Source organism: Mastigoproctus giganteus, chromosome 11 (assembly GCF_048544385.1).
Source record: "Mastigoproctus giganteus isolate SK-2022 chromosome 11, ASM4854438v1, whole genome shotgun sequence".
In the NCBI taxonomy this organism is placed as follows: domain Eukaryota; kingdom Metazoa; phylum Arthropoda; class Arachnida; order Uropygi; family Thelyphonidae; genus Mastigoproctus; species Mastigoproctus giganteus.
The window spans coordinates 36,330,494-36,353,816 of record NC_143585.1 but is presented as its reverse complement, the minus strand read 5'-3'; the positions used below and the strand labels follow the sequence as shown (position 1 = coordinate 36,353,816).

Sequence of the window (23,323 nt, the reverse complement as noted above, 5' to 3'; positions counted from 1 at the left end):
AGTGTACCCCGCTTTACGATATTAATCAGTTCCAGAGACACCATCGTATTGTTAAAATATCGTAATGTGAACCCAATAACACATTGTTTTTTGGTAATTTGTTTCAAGATCTCAGAAGTTGAAATTTTCGATCTATAATTAAGCTATTTATCTCAAAAATTTCATTTTTAAGGTCATGCTCGTGACCTTAAGACCATATAAAAGGTCGTAAGCATGGTTTGTAAATTGTATCAGTTACCAATTCAATCATTAAAATTAGCATTAGTAGAGGCATTTGATGCAAGAAAGCAAGCTTATGCAGCATCAGCCAAAAAAAAAAAAAAAAAAGAAAAGAAAGAAAAAATAACCACTTCCACTTCACCCCTCTGTTCGTTCGAAATACCTGTCCAGCTGAACCTTAAACTTATTTAGGCTATCAACTTCCACGACAAGGGATGGAAGTCTGTTCCACCAACCAACCAGCAGGTGGCTGGCTAAAGGCAAATTTCCGCACGTCTATCCTACATCTGTCTTTCCTCAATTTGAATTTATGCCCTCTCAGGTGATTATTCTGAGCAAGAGGAAGAATCCCATCAGCATTGAGCATGCTCAAACCATTCAAGGCTTTATACACCTCCATCAGATCACCACGCTGGTGCCTAGTCTCCAGACACTGTAATTTGCAAAACTTAAGCCTTTCTTCGTAAGAGCACCCCTTTGTTCCATTCACTAATCTTGTTGCCCTTCTCTGTACTCATTCCAGCAGCTCTACATCCTTGTTGAAATGGGGCCTCCAGGCCTGTATACAGTACTCTAGGTGTGGCCTGACCATTGCCTTATACAAGGGAATAATCACCTCCATATCCCTGCTAGAAAAATTCCTATATATCATTGACAATACACCATGAGCTACTCTTGCAGCCCATCTGCACTGCTCAGAGAACTTCATATCTGCCTGCACAACCACCCCCAGGTCCCTTTCATTCTCTACCACTGTCAGTGTAGTACCACAGAGTTGATACGTTGCTCTGGGGTTGCTGTTTCCCATATGTAGTACTTTACATTTGTCAATGTTAAACTTCATTTGCCACCTCTCAGCCCATCTGCTCAACCTTTCCAGATCCTGTTGCAGCAGCATTGTGTCATTAGTGTCCTTGACAACCCTGCCAACCTTCGTATCGTCTGCAAACTTGGACATTAAGCTTGATATACCATCATCAATGTCATTTATAAATACAGAAAACAATAATGGTCCCAATACTGAACCCTGAGGGACTCCACTAATAACATTAGTCCACGATGAGCAGTGTCCATTGATTACCACTCTCTGTCTTCTCCCCCTCAACCACCCCTTTATCCATAGCAGCAATTTGCCTCCAATCACACACTGCTCCAATTTGCGCAGCAGTCTTCCATGTGCAACAGTATCAAAAGCCTTTCTAAGATCAAAGTATGTAATATCAAAGTTATTCCCTGTATCCAGTTCTTTTGTGGCCGCATCACAGTATCCAATCAAATTGGTCAGGCAAGACTTACCCTTAACAAAACCATGCTGTGTCTGAGCTATAACTGAAGTCTTCTCTAGATGACTCTGCAGTGCTTCTTTTACCAGTGCCTCCATTACGTTTCCGGGAACAGAAGTTAAACTCACGGGTCTATAATTACTTGTGTCAGCCTTTGATCCTCCTTTGTGAATTGGGGTCACATTTGCACATCCATGTCCATGGATGTGCAAATTTGCATGTCCATGGGTACCTCCCCTGAGTCCAAGGAAGCTCTCATAATTATGGCTAAGGGTTTGCTTACTTCCTTTGCTGCCTCTTTTAGTATAACTGGATAGATCCCATCCACCCCCCAGGTGCCTTTCTTGTGTTTATCTTCAACAATTTCTCCTCCACTTTACTCTCAGTTATTACAAGATTTCTCCAGCTTACTGCCAGAGTTTAATACACCTCTGGCATTCCCCTCGCTGAATAACTCCTCATGTGTGAATGAAATGCACTACACTTTCAACGTTATCACATGTTTTGTGATAAGAATCAATTTTAAACGCCTTTGTGATATTTTTCTAAAGCACATTTCTGGAGGTCACGACCATAAAACAATAAATTTGAGATGTCAGGTTGCTCTTGACATCTCAAAGGCTTTTGATCGTGTTTGGCATAAAGGTCTTCTAAACAAGCTTCCATCTTATGGTTTGCCAACTGTTTTTACTAATTGGTTATCCAGTTTTCTCTCTGATCGCTCACTGAGGGTGATGGTAGATGGCTCTCTGTCTTCTAACTTCTCCACTAATGCCGGTGTCCCCCAAGGTTCAGTTCTTTCCCCCACTCTATTCCTTTTGTATATCAATGACCTTCTTCCATTGACTGGAAATCCTATCCATAGTTTTGCCAATGATAGCACATTGCATTCAACTTTCCATTTGGAGAAACCTTGTCCTGCTCAATCAGCTTCAACTTCTCGAAAAACTGCTACCAATTCCTTAAATGCCGATCTTCAGGTAATTCTCTAGTGGGGAAAAGACAACTTAGTTAATTTCAACTCTTCTAAAACTCAGTCTTGTCTTATATCTTGCAAAAAGGATTCTTCTGCTCCTATGCTTATCTTTAGTGACACTCCGATTTCTAGGCAAAATGATATATCTCTTTTGGGGATTACCCTGACTTCTTGGGGATTACCCCAAGGTAATCCTTGGGGATTACCTTGGCACAAGCACATTACATATATTGCTTCCTCTGCATCTAAAAAACTTGGTTTTCTCTTTCGCTCTCGGCGTTACTTTTCTTCCAAACAGCTGCTCACTGTGTATAAATCGCAAATCCGCCCTGCTATGGAATATTGTTCCCACATCTGGGGTGGTGCCCCCAAAACCTCTCTCAGGCTTCTTGATTCCATTCAGAAGAAGGCAGTTAGGTTAATTAATGATTCATCTCTAACAAAGTCTCTCCACCCGCTTTCTCATAGATGTACTGTTTCTGCTGCATGCCTCTTTTACAGATACTTCCATGGGCACTGTTCTTCCGAACTGGCTTCTATAATTCCCGCTCTCTCTTTCAAAATAGTCCAAACCCGTGCCGCCACCAGCCAACATCCATTTACTGTCCAACTTCAAACCCACAGAACCAACTTTTCATCTTCCTCATTTATTCATTCAGCTGCCGTTTTCTGGAACAACCTTCCTTCATACGTATTTCCTGAAAATTACAATCTACACAAGTTCAAGTCCAATGTCAACAAATATCTTCTTTCGTCTTCTCAACCTCCAACCTAAGCATGGTTTTTTTTTTTTTTTTTTTTTGGTAGTTGTTGGCGCATAGGCTTCTGTGGCCATAATGCACCTCCCAAGGTTTTTTTGCAGTACATTGATCCAAGCCCGAGGCGGGAATCGAACCCGCAACCTTTGGGTTGCCAGGCAGGCACTTTACCCACCCGGCTAGCCCGGTCGGCCCTAAGCATGGTACTAAGTACTATAGGTTCTAATACCTCTCGTGTTTGTGGTTCACATAAAAAAAAAAAAAAAAAAAAAAACAATTTTCACTTTCCAGTTTATTGGGCTTTTCTGTTACTGCAAGCAATTATAAACGGGTAGTAAACCCGATCTTCTTGCATTTGCAAAAATGCCGATAGCTGGAATTGAGTGGCTTTTTATGTTATTATGGTAAAATGTGTTTCCCTTTACTGAAATCTTCAATCATATAAAAAACATAAATTTTCAGAATCTTCTCTTCATTCCTGTTTTTTTTTTTAAGCTTCATAAACTTGTTATTACTCCATGCGAATCGTGTTAGTTGCAATTTGTGTGCGCCATTAAAAAATTCCTATGCATGCAATCATGAAATTTATAATTAAAAGAGAAGATTATCTCTTACAAACAAACGCATCTTGAAATATTTCTGAAGAAGACAACTCCTTGTGCAACAAACCAACGAGTGCTGAGCCAATAATGAGTGATCGAGTGTGCATTTAGTCGATGATGACGAAGAATAAACATTCTTTAACATTTGTAAGTCGTAAATAATTTTTCTATTATTATAATTTGCTTGATTTTGCAGGCTACGTTTTTATTTCTTTCAATAAATCAATCATTGTTTAAACATTAGCTAACTAATTTGATTATTGAGAACGTAACCCCTATTTTTAACCTTATGTCTATGGGAAATAAATTCCTGCTTTATGAGCACACACTAGGGACGAATTAACTCGTAAAGTCGAGAACTACCTATAATATAAAAAATGCACTTTACGAACTTCCCTCCAGAGGTAGCTGTTTATAATTAGCATTCCACTGATATATTCTTTCATTGCATCTCTAGCTGAGGGGAGAAACTGGGTATCTACAGTAATTAGTTTTGATGTATCCTGTTGGTCACAAAATTTACTCAACTTATTAAAGTATTCAGCAACTGAATACTTTAATATATCAAAGCAATTATACAGCAAATTTTTAACTAATTTCCCCTCCTGGAAATACAGTAGTAGGATATACAACAGATCAAGTATGTACAGTTTCCACTATGAAATTTACTGTGTTTTTTCATAATTCGGTTTTTTTTTTTTTTTTGGTGACATTATCATGAGGAGGCCATTAATTCAATGTTGCCCCGTACTCAAGTTTGAAATTGTAGTCACAGTGGTAATAAAATCTGTTAATTATTGAAAAATTGATCCCGAGGTAATTCTCCAGTGGGGCAAAGACAACTTAGTTGATTTCAATCCTTCTAAAACTCAGTTGTGTCTTATATCTCGCAAAAAGGATTCTTCTGCTCCTATGCTTATCATTGGTGACACTACGATTTCTAAGCAAGATGATATATCTCTTTTGGGGATTACCTTGACTTCTAATCTCTCTCTCTTGGAACAAGCACATTACAAATATTGCTTCCTCTGCATCTAAAAAACTTGGTTTTCTCTTTCGCTCTCAGCATTCCAAACAGCTGTTCACTCTGTACAAATTGCAAATCCGCCCTACCATGGAATATTGTTCCCACATCTGGGGCGGTGCCCCCAAAACCTCTCGGCACTTCTGTAGCCAGGTGGGCAGGAGCAGCAGTGCGTAGCACATACTTCTTGATTAGATCGGGGTTCAAGCCCCTTGACCACCAAATACGGAGGATGCGGAAAGGTCAGAGAATGACCACCGCATATCCCCAGAGCAATATGGCCTTAGTTGCTAATGCTCCTAAAAACCAAATAACAACAACAACAACAACAACAAAACCTCTCTCAGGCTTCTAGATTCCATTCATAAGAGAGCAGTTAGGGTAATTAATGACTCCTCTCTAACAGTCTCTCCACTCACTGTTCTCATAGATGTACTATTTCTGCTCCATGCCTTTTCTACAGATACTTCCATGGGCACTGTTCTTCTGAATTGACTTCTATAATTCTCGCTCTCTCTTTCAAAATAGTCTGAACACGTACCGCCAACATCCATTTACCGTCCAACTTCAAACTCACAGGACCAACTTTTCATCTTTCTCGTTTATTCATTCAACTGCTGTTTTCTGGAACAGCAGTTGAATGAATACGTATATACGAATAGTTGAATGAATACGTATTTCCTGAAAATTACAGTCTACAGAAGTTCAAGTCTAATGTTAACAAATATCTTCTTTCATCTTCTCAACCTTCAACCCAAGCATGGTATTAAGTACTATAGATTCTATTACCTCTCGTGTTTGGAGTTTTCATTAAAAAAAAAAAAAAGTATTCCAACATGCTCACTAAAAAAATCAAAGATTACTATGTTCTCTAAAAGATTTACTTAAGTGGGGTGGTTTAAAAGCATTTCTTTATTCCAGTTTCATAAAAAATATTAAGCAGGTTTCTTCTTAAGATGTTTAGCCAGACCTTTCATAAGTAATTTGAATATTCTTTATTTTACCTTTATGCAATTCCAGATATAGTTCGCAAAGCTGTAGAGCAGAAATTGGCTGTTACATGGTTGAAGTTATATGATGATAACATCCTAGATTTCCTGCGATGTTTAGATATTCAGGACTCTGCAGACACTGCACAACTTGCCCTCACTACTTTATTCAAGCCATATTCTCCTAAAGAATTAGTAAAAAAGTTTGAATTACTGGATAAGGAGTAAGTTTGTCTCTTTTGCACAGTTGCATTGATGTTAAGTGATATATTTTTTTCTGAACAATATGAGATACCAGACCATAAGATGCATCCACAATTTAGAAGGCAAATTTTGGGAAAAAAATTTTTTACTGCACATATTTGAAACACAGACTCACAAGTGCTTACTAAACAAAATGTCAGTGTAGACTGAAGCTTTAATTGTCGTAGATTTCCATAAATTTGTCATTACTGTCACACTCATCATTAATAATGTTATAACTTACTTTTCAATGCACATATCATCTATAGTGCCATCAAGGGCATTGCTGATTCAGCCCAGATCACATGTAATGTGATCTGGGCTGTTTAGACACTAAGAGCTACTGTTTCCAGAAAGCCACTTGGCCATTTTGACCATACTTTTTCTAGCCCCTGACTAGAAATAAAACTATCACCACATGCTCATAACCTTTGGAGAATTTTAGGAAGCATTTTCCAAGGCGGGGGAGAAAGGTGTCTCTATTGGTCTAGGAAATGTGTTATTCTGTGATTTTCACAATTACATTGCCTGTTGCATGTGAAAGTTTTTCTTTATCATTTCATTTATGAAGGAATATTAATATTTCACATTAATTATAATTAATTTGTGAGGAAATATTCATAATGTTAGCATGCTAATAGTTTACCTTTAAATCTTGGCAAATGGGTTAAAAGTACTAAAATGCTAATCAATTATGAATGCTAAAATACTAATTATGTGATCTCTAATAGGGATATAACATTCCCCTCCTTTTATAGATATATTTATTATGAAACAACAGGGATTACCTTTATTTTAGATATAGGAAGCTTCTTTTCCAACCAACTCTCCTGGTCCAACATGCTAATAATTCTTTGGGAAGGTGATATCAATTTTACAAAACATGTGGGACATCTTCCCCACTGTCAGAACAGTAGCGTTCAGACCCCTCGGTCTCAACCCTGAGCGCTAAAGACTTCTATCTTCAAACACCATACCTCTGGCAGCAAGGAAACCATTACATGGATTGACATAAAATTAAATTTTGAAGATCTAAACTGCTTAATAAATATGGCTTAATAAATTTTCTTCGGTCCGGTAGCTTGACATTAGAGTTAAATTTAGGGGTCTAAAAAGTTTAATGGATATGGGGGGGGGGGATTATTCTTTACATTCCTTAAGTCGGACTAGAACTTTCCGGGGCGTCGTGTTCACAGGAATAGAGCAACCCCCCCCTGTTGTTTCATAATATAATAGAATATAGGAATTATTGAGCACTTAACAGCTCTCTATTATCAAAGATATATTTATTTATTCAAAAAGGAAAGAACATTAAGGGAAGAACAAAAGAGGCCTGACCACTAGACTAATTTAGTCTAGTGGTCAGGAGCGAGAGTGCAGTAGCACGCACTCTTTGAGTAGGCCGGGGTTCAAGCTCATGACTGCTAAATACGATTAACATTTGTAGTGACGATTTATTGTAAACTCCACTGACCTGGTGGTCGTGCCGGAGTATAATCAAGAAATTTTTTGAAGAGGGACAAAGTTGAAACTGTTCACTGAAAAATGTCGCTCCTTCGGTTAACTGAATTTCATATAGTTAAATGATGTGAGGCACTGACATAAGTAGCAGTCAAGGTAAATGCCACTAACTGTTTCAGCAGTGAGTCTGCCACGGTGAATCTTCAATAATGATGGGCTCATTTACAAAGAAGTATTTCATATACATATGGAATTTTGAAATTTTGTAAAAATTAAAACTTTGTACATAAATGTTTCAAAAAATATTAATTGGTTCTTATTTTGATTTTGTTGCCCAACACAAGAGTAAAATTACTGTCAGCAATAAAAACAGAATTTAAAAAATAATAAAATAAATTATTCTTAAAAAATTTGTAAATAAAACCAATTGTTATGTTTTTTTGATGCAATAATATGTTTATCTATTACTTGTGATTTTATCAAATTCCAGAGCTGAATTACACAAAAAATGAATTTTTGGCTTTTATTATTCCAAACCAGACAGCTGTGTCCAATTTGAACTTATTAGGATCCCAAATATTCTCCTACAATTTTCATATCTAAAAGCTATTTTCATGCTGCAGTGTATTACAAATGGTGTCTATAATTAGTTAAAAACACAGATAAGGGATAGGTATGTTCGTATCAGACATCACCTGGGATTTCTTCCATCTCTGCCCAGATAAGGGATAGCAGCACAAACTCTTAACAGTTGCAAGACAATTTGTGCAACACAATATGACCTTAGTAGTCCTCGTGCCATTAAACAGCATATCAACCAACAGTTTGTGTCTTAACTGACACATTGTGGGAAGTGATCTTCAAAACATGGATCTACTTACGTACACCGGAAAAGGTTAAGCATTATATCATCTACAGTTTTTGAATTGTCTTGCTGCCTTGAACATACTGAATAAATACCACCAGCTCTTCCTGTCTTATTCATATTTGAGCATGATGATTTCTCTTTTCATTAATTACTAAATTGTTACTTCCTAATTGCTGTTATCCAAACCAGCTATATTGACAAGTGAAAAAAGCATGCTCGTCTATGATTATTGGGGCAGAAAATTTATTTAGCTCATCAACTATCTGTTTACAGTTGTTAGTGAGGTTACCATTTATTGCGTATTGGTCCAGTATGGTTCAGGCCCTTCCTTCTAGTGTTGCTATTCTGTGGCCTTGTAAAAGTCATTTCATAGACATTTTTATTCTTGTCACATGTGATCTCCTACTAATTTATAATCATCACATTCAGCTTTCTTTTCATTTGTCATTTTTTTTAATCCATTTTACTCTAGGCCTTGAATAGTAAGTCTTTAAAGATGTAAAAATATGAATAATTTCTAGAATTACTAATTTTGAAACTGTTTCCATATGTTTTCTAACTGAAATTTTGCCATGAAATAATTATTTGTGGGGGAAGGGAAGAAAGTTCTTTCTTTTGAATGTAGTTTCAATTTGAAGATATCAAATTCAGGGAATTATTTAAGAAATATAGGTAACCCTCATATAACACAGTTATTAGGTTCCTATAAAATGTCGTGTTGTGCGAAACCGGTTATACAGGACTAAGAAAAAGTACAAAAAAGAAATATAGGTAAAAAAGGGGGGGGGGGTTACTTTCCAAAAGCTAACAGAAATAAACTATTTCATTAACAAAATGTTAACAAAAATACACCAGAAATTCTAGATTTCGTATATCTTCTGCTCTCTTTAAAAAATCAGTAATCTGGGTTTGTTTGCTTTCGCTTGATAAATCTTTGTGAATTTCATCATATGGAACTAAGCATTTTTGAAGCTCCCTTTTGAACTTTGGGCTCCTTTCAATCAAGAATCTGCATTCAAAAAATAAGATTCTAATTGCTCAGCTAACTTTATGCCTTCCGCTATGCTTTTTAGTGTAAATGGAAGTTTAGAATTTTCATCTGGCTATCATCATCTGAAATGATTTGGTTTTACCTCCGATGCCATTTGCACCAAATCTGCTTTGCCTGCCTCTTTATCTACCAGTAATTCTTGAAAGCTTTCAGTATTCATATCTTTTTTTATTTTTTTAGGAGCATTGGCGACTAGGCCACATTACTCTTGTATAATATCTATAAATTGTGCATCCTGAAGTCAATTTTCTGTTTTGCTGGACGAAAAACCTGAGTTTCTGGGAGAAAAAACCTTGCCACGTGAAAAAAACCCATAAAACTTCCTCCCTTCATCAACGGAATTCAAACCCAGGTCTTTTCCAGCCGGTGTGGGGAGGAGGGCAATTCTATCAACTGTGCTACTCACAAGGGCTTCAGTAGTCATATCAACAAAACCTTCCCCTCCTACCAATGTAGCAAGTTCTACTATTGCACCGATTCCCTTTTCTGCTGGTTTGACCATATTTCCTGAATGAACTGACTGTGGCCATACATTTTTCCACACACATTTAACATTAATGGTCTTACTTCTTTGAGTGATAAAGCTATGATTCTGATACAGTCCACAATTGAGAAGTGTTTACATGCCTCCATTACTTCAATAGATTCGGAATCAGTTTTTTTGCAAAATTCATTGTAATGATTTTCTGATGTAATGAGTTTTAAAGGTAGATATAATGCCTTTATCTAACAGCTGAATGAAAGAAGTTGTATTAACCCAGTACAACTGTGGTGGTAGGAACATAACTTCAACATTTGGATGACTTAAATCTTTTGGATGGCCTGGTGCGCTATCCAGTAGTAATAAAACTTTGAAATCTAGATTTTTCCACAAGTTCAATAGCACAGAACGTAACACAGGAATTTCCCAACAAAATAAAATAAAGAGATTTCTCAATTTTTTTTTTTTTTTTTTTTTTTTTTTGACTAGCGAGTCAATAGCGGGGATCCAAAAAGAGTGGAAATGTTGAAAAATTACATCCAACATAATAGCAGGATTTTCCCCACACAAAAGCTCAAACATACCCTGATATGCGAAGGTTATCAAAATTCTCTAACCGTGTTGTGCGAGGATTGTGGCAATTTATTGTGTTAGAACAAACTGTGTTGTAGAAGTACCGTGTTATACGAGGGTTGCCTGTACATGTATCATTATGTCAGTTTTAATAGATCTGAATTTTAAAAGTTAAGTGGCAGAGTTAGTATTTGATGATTGTTAAATAAATATTTAGCAGACTGCATATGCAGATTTACATATTTATTATTATATCATTTGATTTTTTTTTTTTTTTTATGATTTTTATGTTTGTAGACTGTTAATACCCATTGACAAATTAACTTGTGAGGGTGCCTTTTACTGGCGATGTCTTTGTGAATACATTAAATCTCAAGGTGGACCAGTTGCTGAAGATTGTTTTGACTATATTTTACCTGCCTTGACACCGTTCTGTGAGTATACTAAAACGTAAGTATCCAAAAGTGAGTTTTTATTTTTACCAAGGCATCAAATTTTCATTGTCATTCAGTGATATGACAATGAAAGAATCCCCACCTGAATTCTATTTAGGTTATTTTTCCAGAAGATATGTACTGTATTTGCCCAAATATAAGTTGCACTCCCAAAATTCCATGGGCTTGAATATTTTTACATAAAATAATTTTTACATAAAATAAGTTATTTTTGGTTTTTTCAGGAGCATTAGCAACTAAGGCCATATTGCTCCGGGGATATGCGGTGGTCATTTCCTGACCTTTCCACATCCTCCGTATTTGGTGGTCATGGGCTTGAACCCCAGTCTAATCAAGAAGCATGTGCTATGCACTGCTGCTCCTCCCCATCTGGCTACAGAGGTGCCAATACAATGTAGAATACTTAAAAAAATAAATTAGCTTGGAGGCAAGGAACTACAAATGCCACTTTCTCATGACTATTAGCTCTGGGAACACTAAAGTGTAAATCTAACATGACACAGCATTAGAATTCAACATTTAAAATTCTATTCACAATAATCAGAACAAATAGTGAAGTGCATAGTGAGCAATAGGCAGTTACTTGAGAAGTTGATAACTAATGTCAACAGTTTATTTTTATATCACCTTCTAAATCTTAATTATTTTTCTAGATATATGTTGCAAGTTTTTGATGAATATGACCTGGAAAAGAAGTTGGAGCATACTTTCGTAAGTCAGCAGTTACTTATGCTAACTGAACAGTTTGACCTGGCTGATCAAGCAGGAAGGTATAGTAAATTGTTTATGCATATTTTAATATTTGCCATATAGATTTTTTTGTTAAAGCTTTAAACTTCCAATTAAACATTCTGAAATAATGGGGCTCATTACATGATATATGTGGATTCTTTTTGTAACTCAAAAGAAAATTGACATTTTTGTTTCAGATGTTGAAAAACAATTTAAATTTTTAAAATGCTTTAGCTTATTAAAGTATGTTAGAATGTGGCACTTTCCCCATGGTAGGCAGGTTGATATTGTATACCTTTTATTTTTTTTTGGGATAAAAGACAAGAAATAGTTGAAAATGGTGCACTTTATAATTTTATTCTTTATTTTTGACACTATATTAGATAATAAGAACATATAATATCTTGGGTCAGCTGCGGTCCTGTGCTAAGCATGCATGGCCCATTGTGAACTGTGGTGCTGAAAACCTGGCAACCCTTAATAATTAATTCAGCATGTTTGCAGTCACAATGAATGTGTAAACCCTTCTGGCCTCAGCCATATCGGGATAAACACAAATTTGTTATTTATTTTAACAGAAATATTATTATCCAAAAAAAAATGATTTCCCGTAACAAATGTTATATTTTTAATTAGAAGTTTTCTTCCACACACTGTTTTTGACACCAAGTTACTAATTGAGGCTATCTGTTCTCTCATGAATGACCCAAAAGATTGATGTTATTTGATTAAGGATGATATTAGTGACTTGTAAATACACATAATCATTTCTAAAGAAATTACCATTTATTTACAACAGAAAAATAGTGCAGTGCTTCATTATTTCCATAAACTACAGGCAACCCCCGTATAACACGGTACTTCTACAACATGGTTTTGCTCTAACACAATTGATAAATTGCGGCAATCCTCACACAACAAGGTTTCGCTCTAACACAGTTTGAGAATTGCTAGAAATCTCGCATAGCACAGTATTTTTGAGCTTTTGTGCTGGGAAAACCCTGCTATTATGTTAGATGTAATTTTCAGCGTTTCCATTCCTTTTTGTGAATCCCCGCTGTTGACTTGCTAGTTGTTATCGCCTTCGTGATATTTTTCTAAAGCACATTTTTGGAGGTCACTACCATAAAACAATAAAAACAATTTGCACTTTCCAGTTTATTGGACTTTTCTGTTAGTGCAATCAGTTATAAACGGGTAGTAAACTCTTATCTTCTTGCATTTGCTATAGTACCGATAGATGGAATTCTGTGGACTTTCACATTATTATGGTGAAATGTGTTTCCCCCTTCTATAAAATATTCAAGCATAAAAAATATAAATAAATGCTCAGAAACTCATTACTCTGTATCTCGTGTTTGTTGAAACTTGTGCGTGCTGGGTTCTTTGTTATTAATTGCTTATCATTTTTATTGTTTTAAATTTATCAAAAAAATAAAAATAAGTCAGTGAACAGAAATATTGATTAGTATGTACATATTACAGTACGTATTAATTAAGCTATGTATGTAAGCATAAATTTATTTTTATTTTGCTAACTGGAAAATATTCTTCCGATTTTCACATATTATTTAAAGTGAGGGTCCACTGTATTTTGTTGGGAGATCCCAGGGTTAGGCCGACCGGGCTAGCCGAGTGGGTAAAGTACCTGCCCGGCAACCCAAAGGTCGCGGGTTCGATTCCCGCCTTGGGCTTGGATCAAAGTACTACAAAAACCTTGGGAGGTGCAATATGGCCACAGACACCGATGCGCCAACAACTAACAAATCAAAAAAAAAAAAAAAAAAACCCAGGGTTAGGTTCTGTGCTATTGAACTTGTGCTTGTTTGAGACCACAAAAAATTGTTACTTTGAAGAGTGCAGCTTGTGACTTTTAAAGAGAGCAGAAGGTACACGAAATCTAGATGCTACAAAAGAGATTGTGCTTAGAAGTGATGAGGAAGAAATTAAATGAACGTACATTATCTCACATATAAGTATCACAGTTTGTAAGGTAAGATGTTTGTTCAGTTATTACTATTTAAGTTACTACTATTATAAAAATTATTAAAGTTAAAATATTAAGTTATTACTACTATAAAAATTAAGTTTACGATAATTATTTAAAAAATGGCATATTTTTGTTAGCTTTTGGAACATAACCCCCCCCCCCCTTTTGTACTGGTTCTTAGTCCCGTATAACATGGTTTCGCATTACACGAGATTTTGTAGTAACCAAACTACCATGTGTTATACAAGGGTTACCTGTATTTCAATACCTGCACTGAAATAGTATTCTGCTTCTCTATTAAATGATGATGTTACCAAGAGATTATCAGATTTTAAGGAGATAAAGAGAGTATTATTATACATGTGGGAACTAACAATATTAAATGAACACAACCTGACGATTTGTTGGATAATTATATTAATTATAGAACCATGCTGAAAAAATGCCACAAGTTAGGTCAGAGTGTGTATGTGTCTGCAGTTCTGCCCAGACATGATAGGAGGGATTAACCAAGGCTTTAGGGAAGAAATTTTTATCAGTGTGGCCCTCACTTATAAATAGAAGGAATCTATTTTGTAGAGATGATATTCATTTGAACAAAGGTGGTGCAAGGATTTTTGCCACTATCGTCGAGAATACCTTAAGGTTTCAGAGAAACAAGTTTTTCTTAGTAAGAGTTGCCCTTTTGTGCTCCTTGTCCATGCTGGCAAAATTCCTGTATATCATTGACAGAACCCCATGAACTTACCTAGCAGCCTGTCTGTATTATGATTGAGATATACAGGCAGTTCTCGCGTTATTAGTTTTTTTTTCCCAAGTATCAACAAAATTGAAAATATGAACATTAATTGCAAAAAAATGAATGTTAAAAATTCATAAATACCGCATTTCAAACCACGCGCATAACTAAACAATACCGTGTATCCCGCTTTACGATATTAATCCATTCCAGAGACACCGTATCATGAAAATATCGTAATGTGAGCCCAGTAACACATTGCTTTTTTTTTTTTTTTTTTTTTGGTAATTCGTTCCACGACCTCGGAAGTTGAAATTTTCGCTATATAACTCTCTAAAAGGTCGTTTTTATAGCGTAAATTGTATTAGTTACCAATTCAAATCATTAAAATGCACTGCACTTTCATTGTTATCATATATGTTCTGTTATAAGAACCAATTTTGAACAGCTTTGTGATATTTTTCTAAAGCACATTTCTGGAGGTTACAACCATAAAACAGTAAAAACAATTTGAACTTTCCGGTTTATTGGGCTCAATTATAAACAGGTAGTAAACGTGATCTTATTGCATTTGCGATAATCCTGATAACTGGAATTGTATGGGTTTTTACATTATTATGGTGAAATGTTTCCCCTTTACTGAAATCTTCAATTGTATAAAAAACACACAAATTTTCAGAATCTTCTCTTCATTCCCTTTTTTTTTTTTTTTTTTTTTTTATAAGCTTCGTAAACTGGTTACTCCGTGCGAATCGTGTTAGTTGCAATTTGTGCGTGCCACTAAAACATGCTTATGCATGCTATTGAAATTTATAAAGAAAAGAGATTATCTTTGAAACAAACGCCTCTTGAAGCATTTTTTTGTGCAACAAACCAATGAGTGCCAAGCCAATAATGAATGATCAACGAGTGTGCATTTAGTTGATGATGACGATGATGAAGAATAAATATTCTTTAACATTTACAAGTCATAAATAATTTCTTTATTATAATTTGCTTGATTTTACAGGCTACATTTTAATTTCTTTGGATAAATCAATCATTTGTTTAAGCATAAACTAATCAGCTAACTAATTTCATTGTTGAGAACATAATCCCTATTTTTAACATTATGTCTATGGGAAATAAATTCCCGCTTTACGAGCACGCAGTAGGAACGAATTAACTCGTAAAGTCGGGAACTACCTGTATTTAAAAAGTAGAAGGAAACTATTTTGTAGAGATGATATTCATTTGAACAAAAGTGGTGCAAGGATTTTTGCCATTATCATCGAGGATACCTTAAGGTTTCAGAGAAACTGAAGTCTTTTTTGGTAAGAGTAGCCCTTTTGTGCTCCTTGTCCATGCTGGAAAAATTCCTGTATATCATTGACAGAGCTCCACAAGCTTGCCTAGCAGCCTGTCTGTATTATCATTGAGATATATTTAAAAACCACATGTTACCCACTGAGGTAACATGCATATAGAGTAAATTTCATGCCCTCACCTTTATGTGAAAACTGTAACAAATTTTTCAGAAACAACTTGTGTGAGGCTGTAAGTATTTATAGAACTGTGGGAGAGGAAATGTAAGCAACCTTGAATTATAAACAAAATTAAAAACTTTGTAGCATTGTTGGAACTAGTCAGGTCACTGTTTGAGAAAAATAATTGCGAAAACAGTGGTGAGGAATCTGACATGTTCTCATGTACAGTTACTGTAAAAAACCATAAAAAATCACTTTGTTAATCATCAATAGTTAGCACAGGATTAGACTGTTTATTATTTAAACCTTTCTCTACTGAAACCTTTCTTTCTGTCTTATTATTTAAACTTTTCAAACAAATAATTGCATAATAATAATATTAAGTGCAACCTAAGTTTATTGCTTTTTTTATTTTTATTTTAGTATGATTTATTTATTATTATTATTTTTTTCTTTACTCACAGAAATAGTCTGGATCGTCTTGTTCAAGAAATGCTACTCTCCCCCAAAGTGGATTCTTCTCTTGTAAAGTATTTGATTGCCTGCTATGGAAAGTTGCATGAAAATACAGAAATTCGACTTCATAATCTTGCAGAAATAATATCTGATATTAAGGATCCTATTACAGTGGTTGAAAGTAAAATCTCTCCAGAAGAAAAACGTAAAATTGAATTAAAGGTTGTTTTCTTTTTCACATTGCACTTTTTAAGAAGTCCTCTAAGAAAAATAAAAAAAAGATATACATATAAAAAGCAGAATTAACACTAATATCCAAATAATAATTTCCAAATGATTTCGATAAATTCAGGCCAGGACAGATTAATGCCATCAGAAATGATTAAACATTACATAAGCCTGCGAATATATGAGATAATTTTTATTTCAGACTATTAATCATAAGAAAAAGGTGTAACCATAACCTACAAAGGGCCCCAACCGTCCCAATATATAGCCAAGTCAAGCTAATTCCAATATTAACAAAATAAACGATCAATATTACCATAATGTCGTTACTGAATAAGGCATACATCGAAAGGCATAATGGGGCTAGCGCCTCTCAATATATGCTATCAATAACAACATGAGCTATCTGTTTCTGCAAGTTACATGCCAGCTTTACCAAATTCATATATACTAAATATAGTATACATAATAGCTTTAAGATTAAATTTAATTTTAAATTTAAATAGCTACAAGAGCTAATAAATCCAAATTAACTATGAAATACGTAATAAAATTAAAACAGCAGACTGGTAAAATGTAACTGTTAGCCACCCTACAGGTAGCCAAACTCTTAAACATTAATGAAATATTTATGCAAGTATTTCTGTTTCTGTAGCAAAATGGACAGGAGGAAAGAATAGCGAGGGCATAAGCCCAAAAATTAGGCGAAAGGAAAAGACAACAAGTAAAGCAATAGTATCTCGATCTCCCTTGAATTATTCTAATAGATTTTGAGGCATAAGATACAAGAGTTAGATAGCATAAAGATAAAAGCAGAGGTAAAGACAGCAAACTACTTCAGAAAATTACCGGGAGTGTAAAAATCCGTCCCTTAGCAGGGTTTCTGGTAATTCGTTGTGTAAAGAAACTTGTACTAATCCAGTTAAGAATTGAAGACTCTAATACAGAATTAAGGTTAAAGTTAAATGCCATAATAATAGAAAAGCAAGTCAAACTTACAGAACAAAGCAATATTTACATTTACTGATACAACAGAGCAGAGCAAACAAAATGTGGATAGACCCAAGCTTTTGTGTGAAATGAAAGAAAGTTCAAAGCTCCCTGTACTGTGATATGCAATTACGGAAAAAGGTATCCACCAATAGAAAGCATTGTGGACATAAGCAACCTCGGGGGGAGGGGGGGGAATTTATTCCTTCCCATAGAGCAACTATGGGATTTAGGCACTTCTCATACAGCTGTTGATACAGCTCTCTTACACTCTAAAAAAGTTGTGCCCATAGTTGCTCTATGGGAAAGAATAAATTTTTTTTTTTTAAGAGGTTGCTTATATCCACAATGCTTTCTATTGGTGGATACGTTTTTCCATAATTGCATATCACAGTAGCGGGAGCTTTGAACTTTCTTTCATTTCGCGCAGAAGCTTGGGTCTATCCACATTTTGTTTGCTCTGCTCCGTTGTATCGGTAAATATTACTTTGTTCAGATATATTGGTTAATTTTGCTTTGTTCTGTAAGTTTGGATTGCTTTTCTATTATTATGGCATTTAACTTCAACCTTAATTCTGAATTAGAGTCTTTAATTCTTAATTGGATTAGTACAAGTTTCTTTACACAACGAATTACCAGAAACCCTGCTAAGGGACGGGGATTTACACCCCCGGTAATTTTCTGAAGTAGTTTGCTGTCTTTACCTCTGCTTTTATCTTTATGCTATCTAACTCTTGTATCTTATGCCTCAAAATCTATTAGAGTAATTCGAGGAAGATTGAAGCACTACTGCTTTACTTGTTGCCTATTCCTTTCGCCTAATTTTTGGGCTTATGCCCTCACTATTCTTTCCTCCTGCATTTTGCTATGGAAACAGAAATACTTGCGTAAATATTTCATTAATGTTTAAGAGTTTGGCTCTCTGTAGGGCGGCTAGCAGTTACATTTTGCAAGTCTGCTGTTCTAATTTTATTATATATTTCATAGTTAATTTGGATTTATTAGCTCGTGTAGCTATTATGTATACTATATTTAGTATCTATATAATATCGGTGTAAATACACCATAGTTAACCCATATATTTGAGCTACGATTGTAGCGTAGAAGGCATCGTTTTAATTGTATCTCATAATGTGGTTGCCTTCACAACAAGATAGCTACTATTGAATTACTTCAAATAAATAACGCTTCTCTAGTAGAGAAGACTCCTGTTATTTATTTTCAGCGTACCACCACCCAGACGATCATTTCGAAGCTTTTTGGCTTCGTCATCAATGGGCGGGTAGGTAATACAATATGCCATCTCAGTTGCGAAGTTATATCCACATTATGAGAGATGCCAGAAGGGTGTGGTGGTAATGTATTTGGAAAATTAAATGCACTAGGCATAATCCTTATGGGTTTTGCCTCGCAACTTCGCAACTGAGATGGATATTGTATTACCTACCCGACCACTGATGACGAAGCCAAAAAGCTTCAAAACGATTGTCTGGGTGGTGGTACGCTGAAAATAAATAACAGTAGTCTTCTCTACTAGAGAAGCGTTATTTATTTGAAGTAATTCAATAGTAGCTATCTTGTTGTGAAGGCAACCACATTATGAGATACAATTAAAACGATGCCTTCTATGCTACAATCGTAGCTCAAATATATGGGTTAACTATGGTGTATTTACACCGATATTATATAGTTAATTATCAAAACCCATAAGGATTATGCCTAGTGCATTTAATTTTCCAAATACCTTACCACCACACCCTTCTGGCATCTCTCATAATGTGGATATAACTTCGCAACTGAGATGGCATATTGTATTACCTACCCGCCCACTGATGACAAACCCAAAAAGCTTCGAAACGATCATCTGGGTGGTGGTATGCTGAAAATAAATAACAGTAGTCTTCTCTACTAGAGAAGCGTTATTTATTTGAAGTAATTCAATAGTAGCTATCTTGTTGTGAAGGCAACCACATTATGAGATACAATTAAAACGATGCCTTCTACGCTACAATCGTAGCTCAAATATATGGGTTAACTATGGTGTATTTACACCGATATTATATAGTTAATTATCAAAACCCATAAGGATTATGCCTAGTGCATTTAATTTTCCAAAAACTATATTTAGTATATATGAATTTGGTAAGGCTGGCATGTAACTTGCAGAAACAGATAGCTCATGTTGTTATTGATGGTATATATTGAGAGGCGCTAGCCCCATGATGATGTGCCTTTCGAGGTATGCCTTATATATTGATTGTTTATTTTGTTAATATTGGAATTAGCTTGACTTAGCTATATATCGGGACGGTTGGGGCCCTTTGTAGGTTATGGTTACACCTTTTTCTTATGATTTATAATTTGAAATAAAAATTATCTCATATAAAAAAAGATAAATATGCACGCACGCACGCACGCACGCACACACACACACACACACACACACACACACACACAATCTGTACTACAGTTATATGTACATCATAACATATGAAGAGTACTATTGTGTTACATAAGCTTATACAAAAAAGTATGAGGCTGTAAAGTATAATTTATTAAATTGATTAGATTAAGTTAATATGGTTGGGAGGAAGAATAGGCCACAGTAAAAAACCTGTCTCGGTATAAAGAACCTTAGGTTAAAAATAGCTTAATAAAGTTGCAAAATTTAATTGTGAATTGGGAGAAAGTATGGATTGTGCATAGTGATGGTATATCGCTTAGAAAAGAAAGGCATTAAAGTAACTTCAATAGAAATAGGAACATAAATCAATGAGGCGAGAAAAAAAGTACCATAAAGTCCACAAAATATATATCCAGTCTTCAGTAAGGGGATCAACCTAAAAAATTTATTTTGAAAGACCACAGCCCTCAGTTTCTGTAATATCTTGTATAAAAAGAGCCAATAATGACTATGTATGGATACTAAATTTAGGTAGGAAAGCATGTAGTTATAAATTATTTATTGAAAAAAAGAAAATTTAACATGTAACTTTTAGACAAAGGTAATGTTGACCTGGCCAAGATTACAAATTTAATTATGGGGAAATATATATTTAAAAAGAGAATGATATAATTATATATAAAAAAGTAAACTAATGCATTACAAAGCAAAACCTGAGCATGATCTAGAGCAGTGGTTTTCAACTGGTTTGCCACAATAACATTCCAGGGATGCCACGTAATTTGTGTCTAAACCTATTTTTTTTTATTATTATTATTTAAGTATTTATTTCATTATAAAAAGGTACATCCTTATAATTATATTATTATAATAACTATCATATAACATTTTATTTTAAATATTATATATATAAAATGAGTAGTATGGTAGTTAATCATTAATGCGCTGACTTTAATGTACTGAATTTATGGACTGGTGCTATTGCAGTGGCAGTAGATGCACTACATCCATAATGCATTGTATATTGTATTAATATATTGTGAGGAAGGTTATAGTAGGATAATCATATTATCCTAATATAACCTTCCTAGATGTAGCTATGGAAAACGCATAGTATATATACAAAAGGAAAATACACGACTTATCATTGTGTATCCCCAATTGAGGTGACTTCGTCTGGGATCAACCACCCAAATTGAAAGTAAAACAGCATTAAGAGGTTCTCTGTTTCTGCGATGATCAATATGCACTATGTCGAAATCAATTTTGAGGTAGAATAACCAATACTGCTGACGAAACATGGTATTGTACTGATCAACCATCCACCCTACTCTCCACTCTAGCACCAGCAGGCTTCTTCCTCTTTCCCATGGGAAAACTGCTTTCAAAAGAATGAGATTTCGGGATGAAGACCAGAAAATCCACCTTCCAGAGAAGAGTTTCAGAATTGGATGATGCATCTAGTGAACAGGACAATTAAGGTTACTCCTCAGAAGCCTGTTCAAGTAAAGAACCATATTTCCCTAAATCAGCAGGAATTGGATGACTTAGTGAGGAATTTGAATCTAATCAAATCTATTGAGTGCTCCTGAAATCTTGTTTAAAACAGTGGAATCTAGTGAATCCCAGCTACAAGATTTTCACTTAGAGAAAAAGACATAACTTATGCCCATTTTTACAGTGTTGTAGAAGCCCTGTGTTAGTTTGATTTGATTGGTCATTATGTAGAAATTCGTATTGTCACAAACCAGAGTGGTGCCTTTTCATAGACAGTTTAAAAACTGAAACTTTTACTTAAACAAGTAAAAGTTTCAAAGCTGTATTGCTTCACAATGGCAATATACACCCATTATCCCTGTTGTGCACTCTGTTCATATTAAAGAAGACTTGGAAATGTGAAGCATGTGTTAAAGAAGATTGAGCATGACCAGTATAAATAGGATGTCTGTAGGGATTTCAAGATTCTGGGTTTGCAAGGTGGTTTCACTAAGTCCCCTTGCTTTCACTGCCTCTGGGGTAGAGGGGTAGTATCTCGTAGTACCTGATGTTGTGAAAATGTGACAGTGTAAACCAGGCTTTAACATGTTTGCTGCCATATGTATTTGAAAGAGCCTGTTTAGTTTGCTGCAGTTTTCTGAAATGTTGTTATTTCTCTCAGTGCTACAAGAAAAGAGAATGATCTGCCAGAATTGAGTTGCATCAAGCTGGGACTGATCAATCAATTTGTTAAAGCATTGGATCCTCAAGGTGACAAGCATATACAATCTGTTTCCAAAATTGTCTGATGTGAAAAGGGAAAGGGGCATATTTATTAGTCCACGAGTTAAGCAGATGTTGGCTTCACAAGAACTGGAAGACAAAATGACTGATGCTGAGCAGAATGCCTGGTAATCTTGGTAATATTAAGAGGATAATTACAAACTAGTTTGAAGTTGATTGAAAATTATGAAAAAATTTCATCCAGAATGCCAATCAAGCTCCATTACTTGCACTCTCACCTGCATTTTTTCAGACCAAATCTGGGTGATGTAAGTGAAGAGCATGGAAAAAAAATTCCACCAGAACATACATTCAGTGGAAAGGAGGCACCAAGGAAGGTTGTTGTTGTTATTTGGTTTTTAGGAGCATTAGCAACTAAGGCCATATTGCTCCGGGAATATGCGATGGTCATTCCCTGACCTTTCCGCATCCTCCGTATTTGGTGGTGACTGGCTCAAACCCCGGTCTAATCAAGAAGCGTGTGCTACGCCCAAGGAAGGTGGAATGAAGCTATGATGGACAACTATGACACGATGTAATGTAATGAATTTCTCCACATTCCTCTGTGGGATACCTCAATAGACTTCTGGAAATAGTTGTTGGGTACCAGTTTGAGAAGACCATAGAGCCACATGATATACACTATTAGTATCTTTTTAGGTTCTAAAATCTTTGTTATATGAGCAGATATTTGATTATATAACAAAGCTGGGGTTTTTTTTTTTTCCCCCAGAAATAAATCAGAGAATTAATATCTGAATATACTTTTCTGCTTTGGAATTTTGTTTAATTTTGGTGCAAGATGGACAACTCATGGATTTGCTTCACAATGGAAGGCTTTTAATGCTATTTTGCCAAATCTGGTTTCCATTTTTTAAGCAGTGATGCATTAACAGTACATTAACAATACTTATATGAAAGTTGTATGCATTCTATAGCTTGATGCTTATCAGTTCAATTTGTACAGAATATGAGCTGTCTTGTCCAATGCACATTTTTCAAGCAAAGAATAATAATGACAAATATACAAATTGTATCTTTTAGATCCTATTGACTTGATTATTAGAATCTCATTT

At 35.2% G+C, this 23,323-nt stretch overlaps 1 protein-coding gene across 1 annotated transcript in view; it reads left to right on the top strand.

The window, feature by feature from the left end:
* The window catches only part of Cap-G (Chromosome associated protein G), an 86,097-nt gene that overhangs the window by 17,096 nt on the left and 45,678 nt on the right, over positions 1-23,323 (top strand). Inside the window, exons 6-9 of the mRNA XM_090384402.1 lie at positions 5,883-6,075; positions 10,826-10,978; positions 11,637-11,753; positions 16,375-16,588. Of these exons, the coding sequence (XP_090240528.1) occupies positions 5,883-6,075; positions 10,826-10,978; positions 11,637-11,753; positions 16,375-16,588 (677 nt within the window). The remainder of the gene's footprint in view (positions 1-5,882; positions 6,076-10,825; positions 10,979-11,636; positions 11,754-16,374; positions 16,589-23,323) is intronic.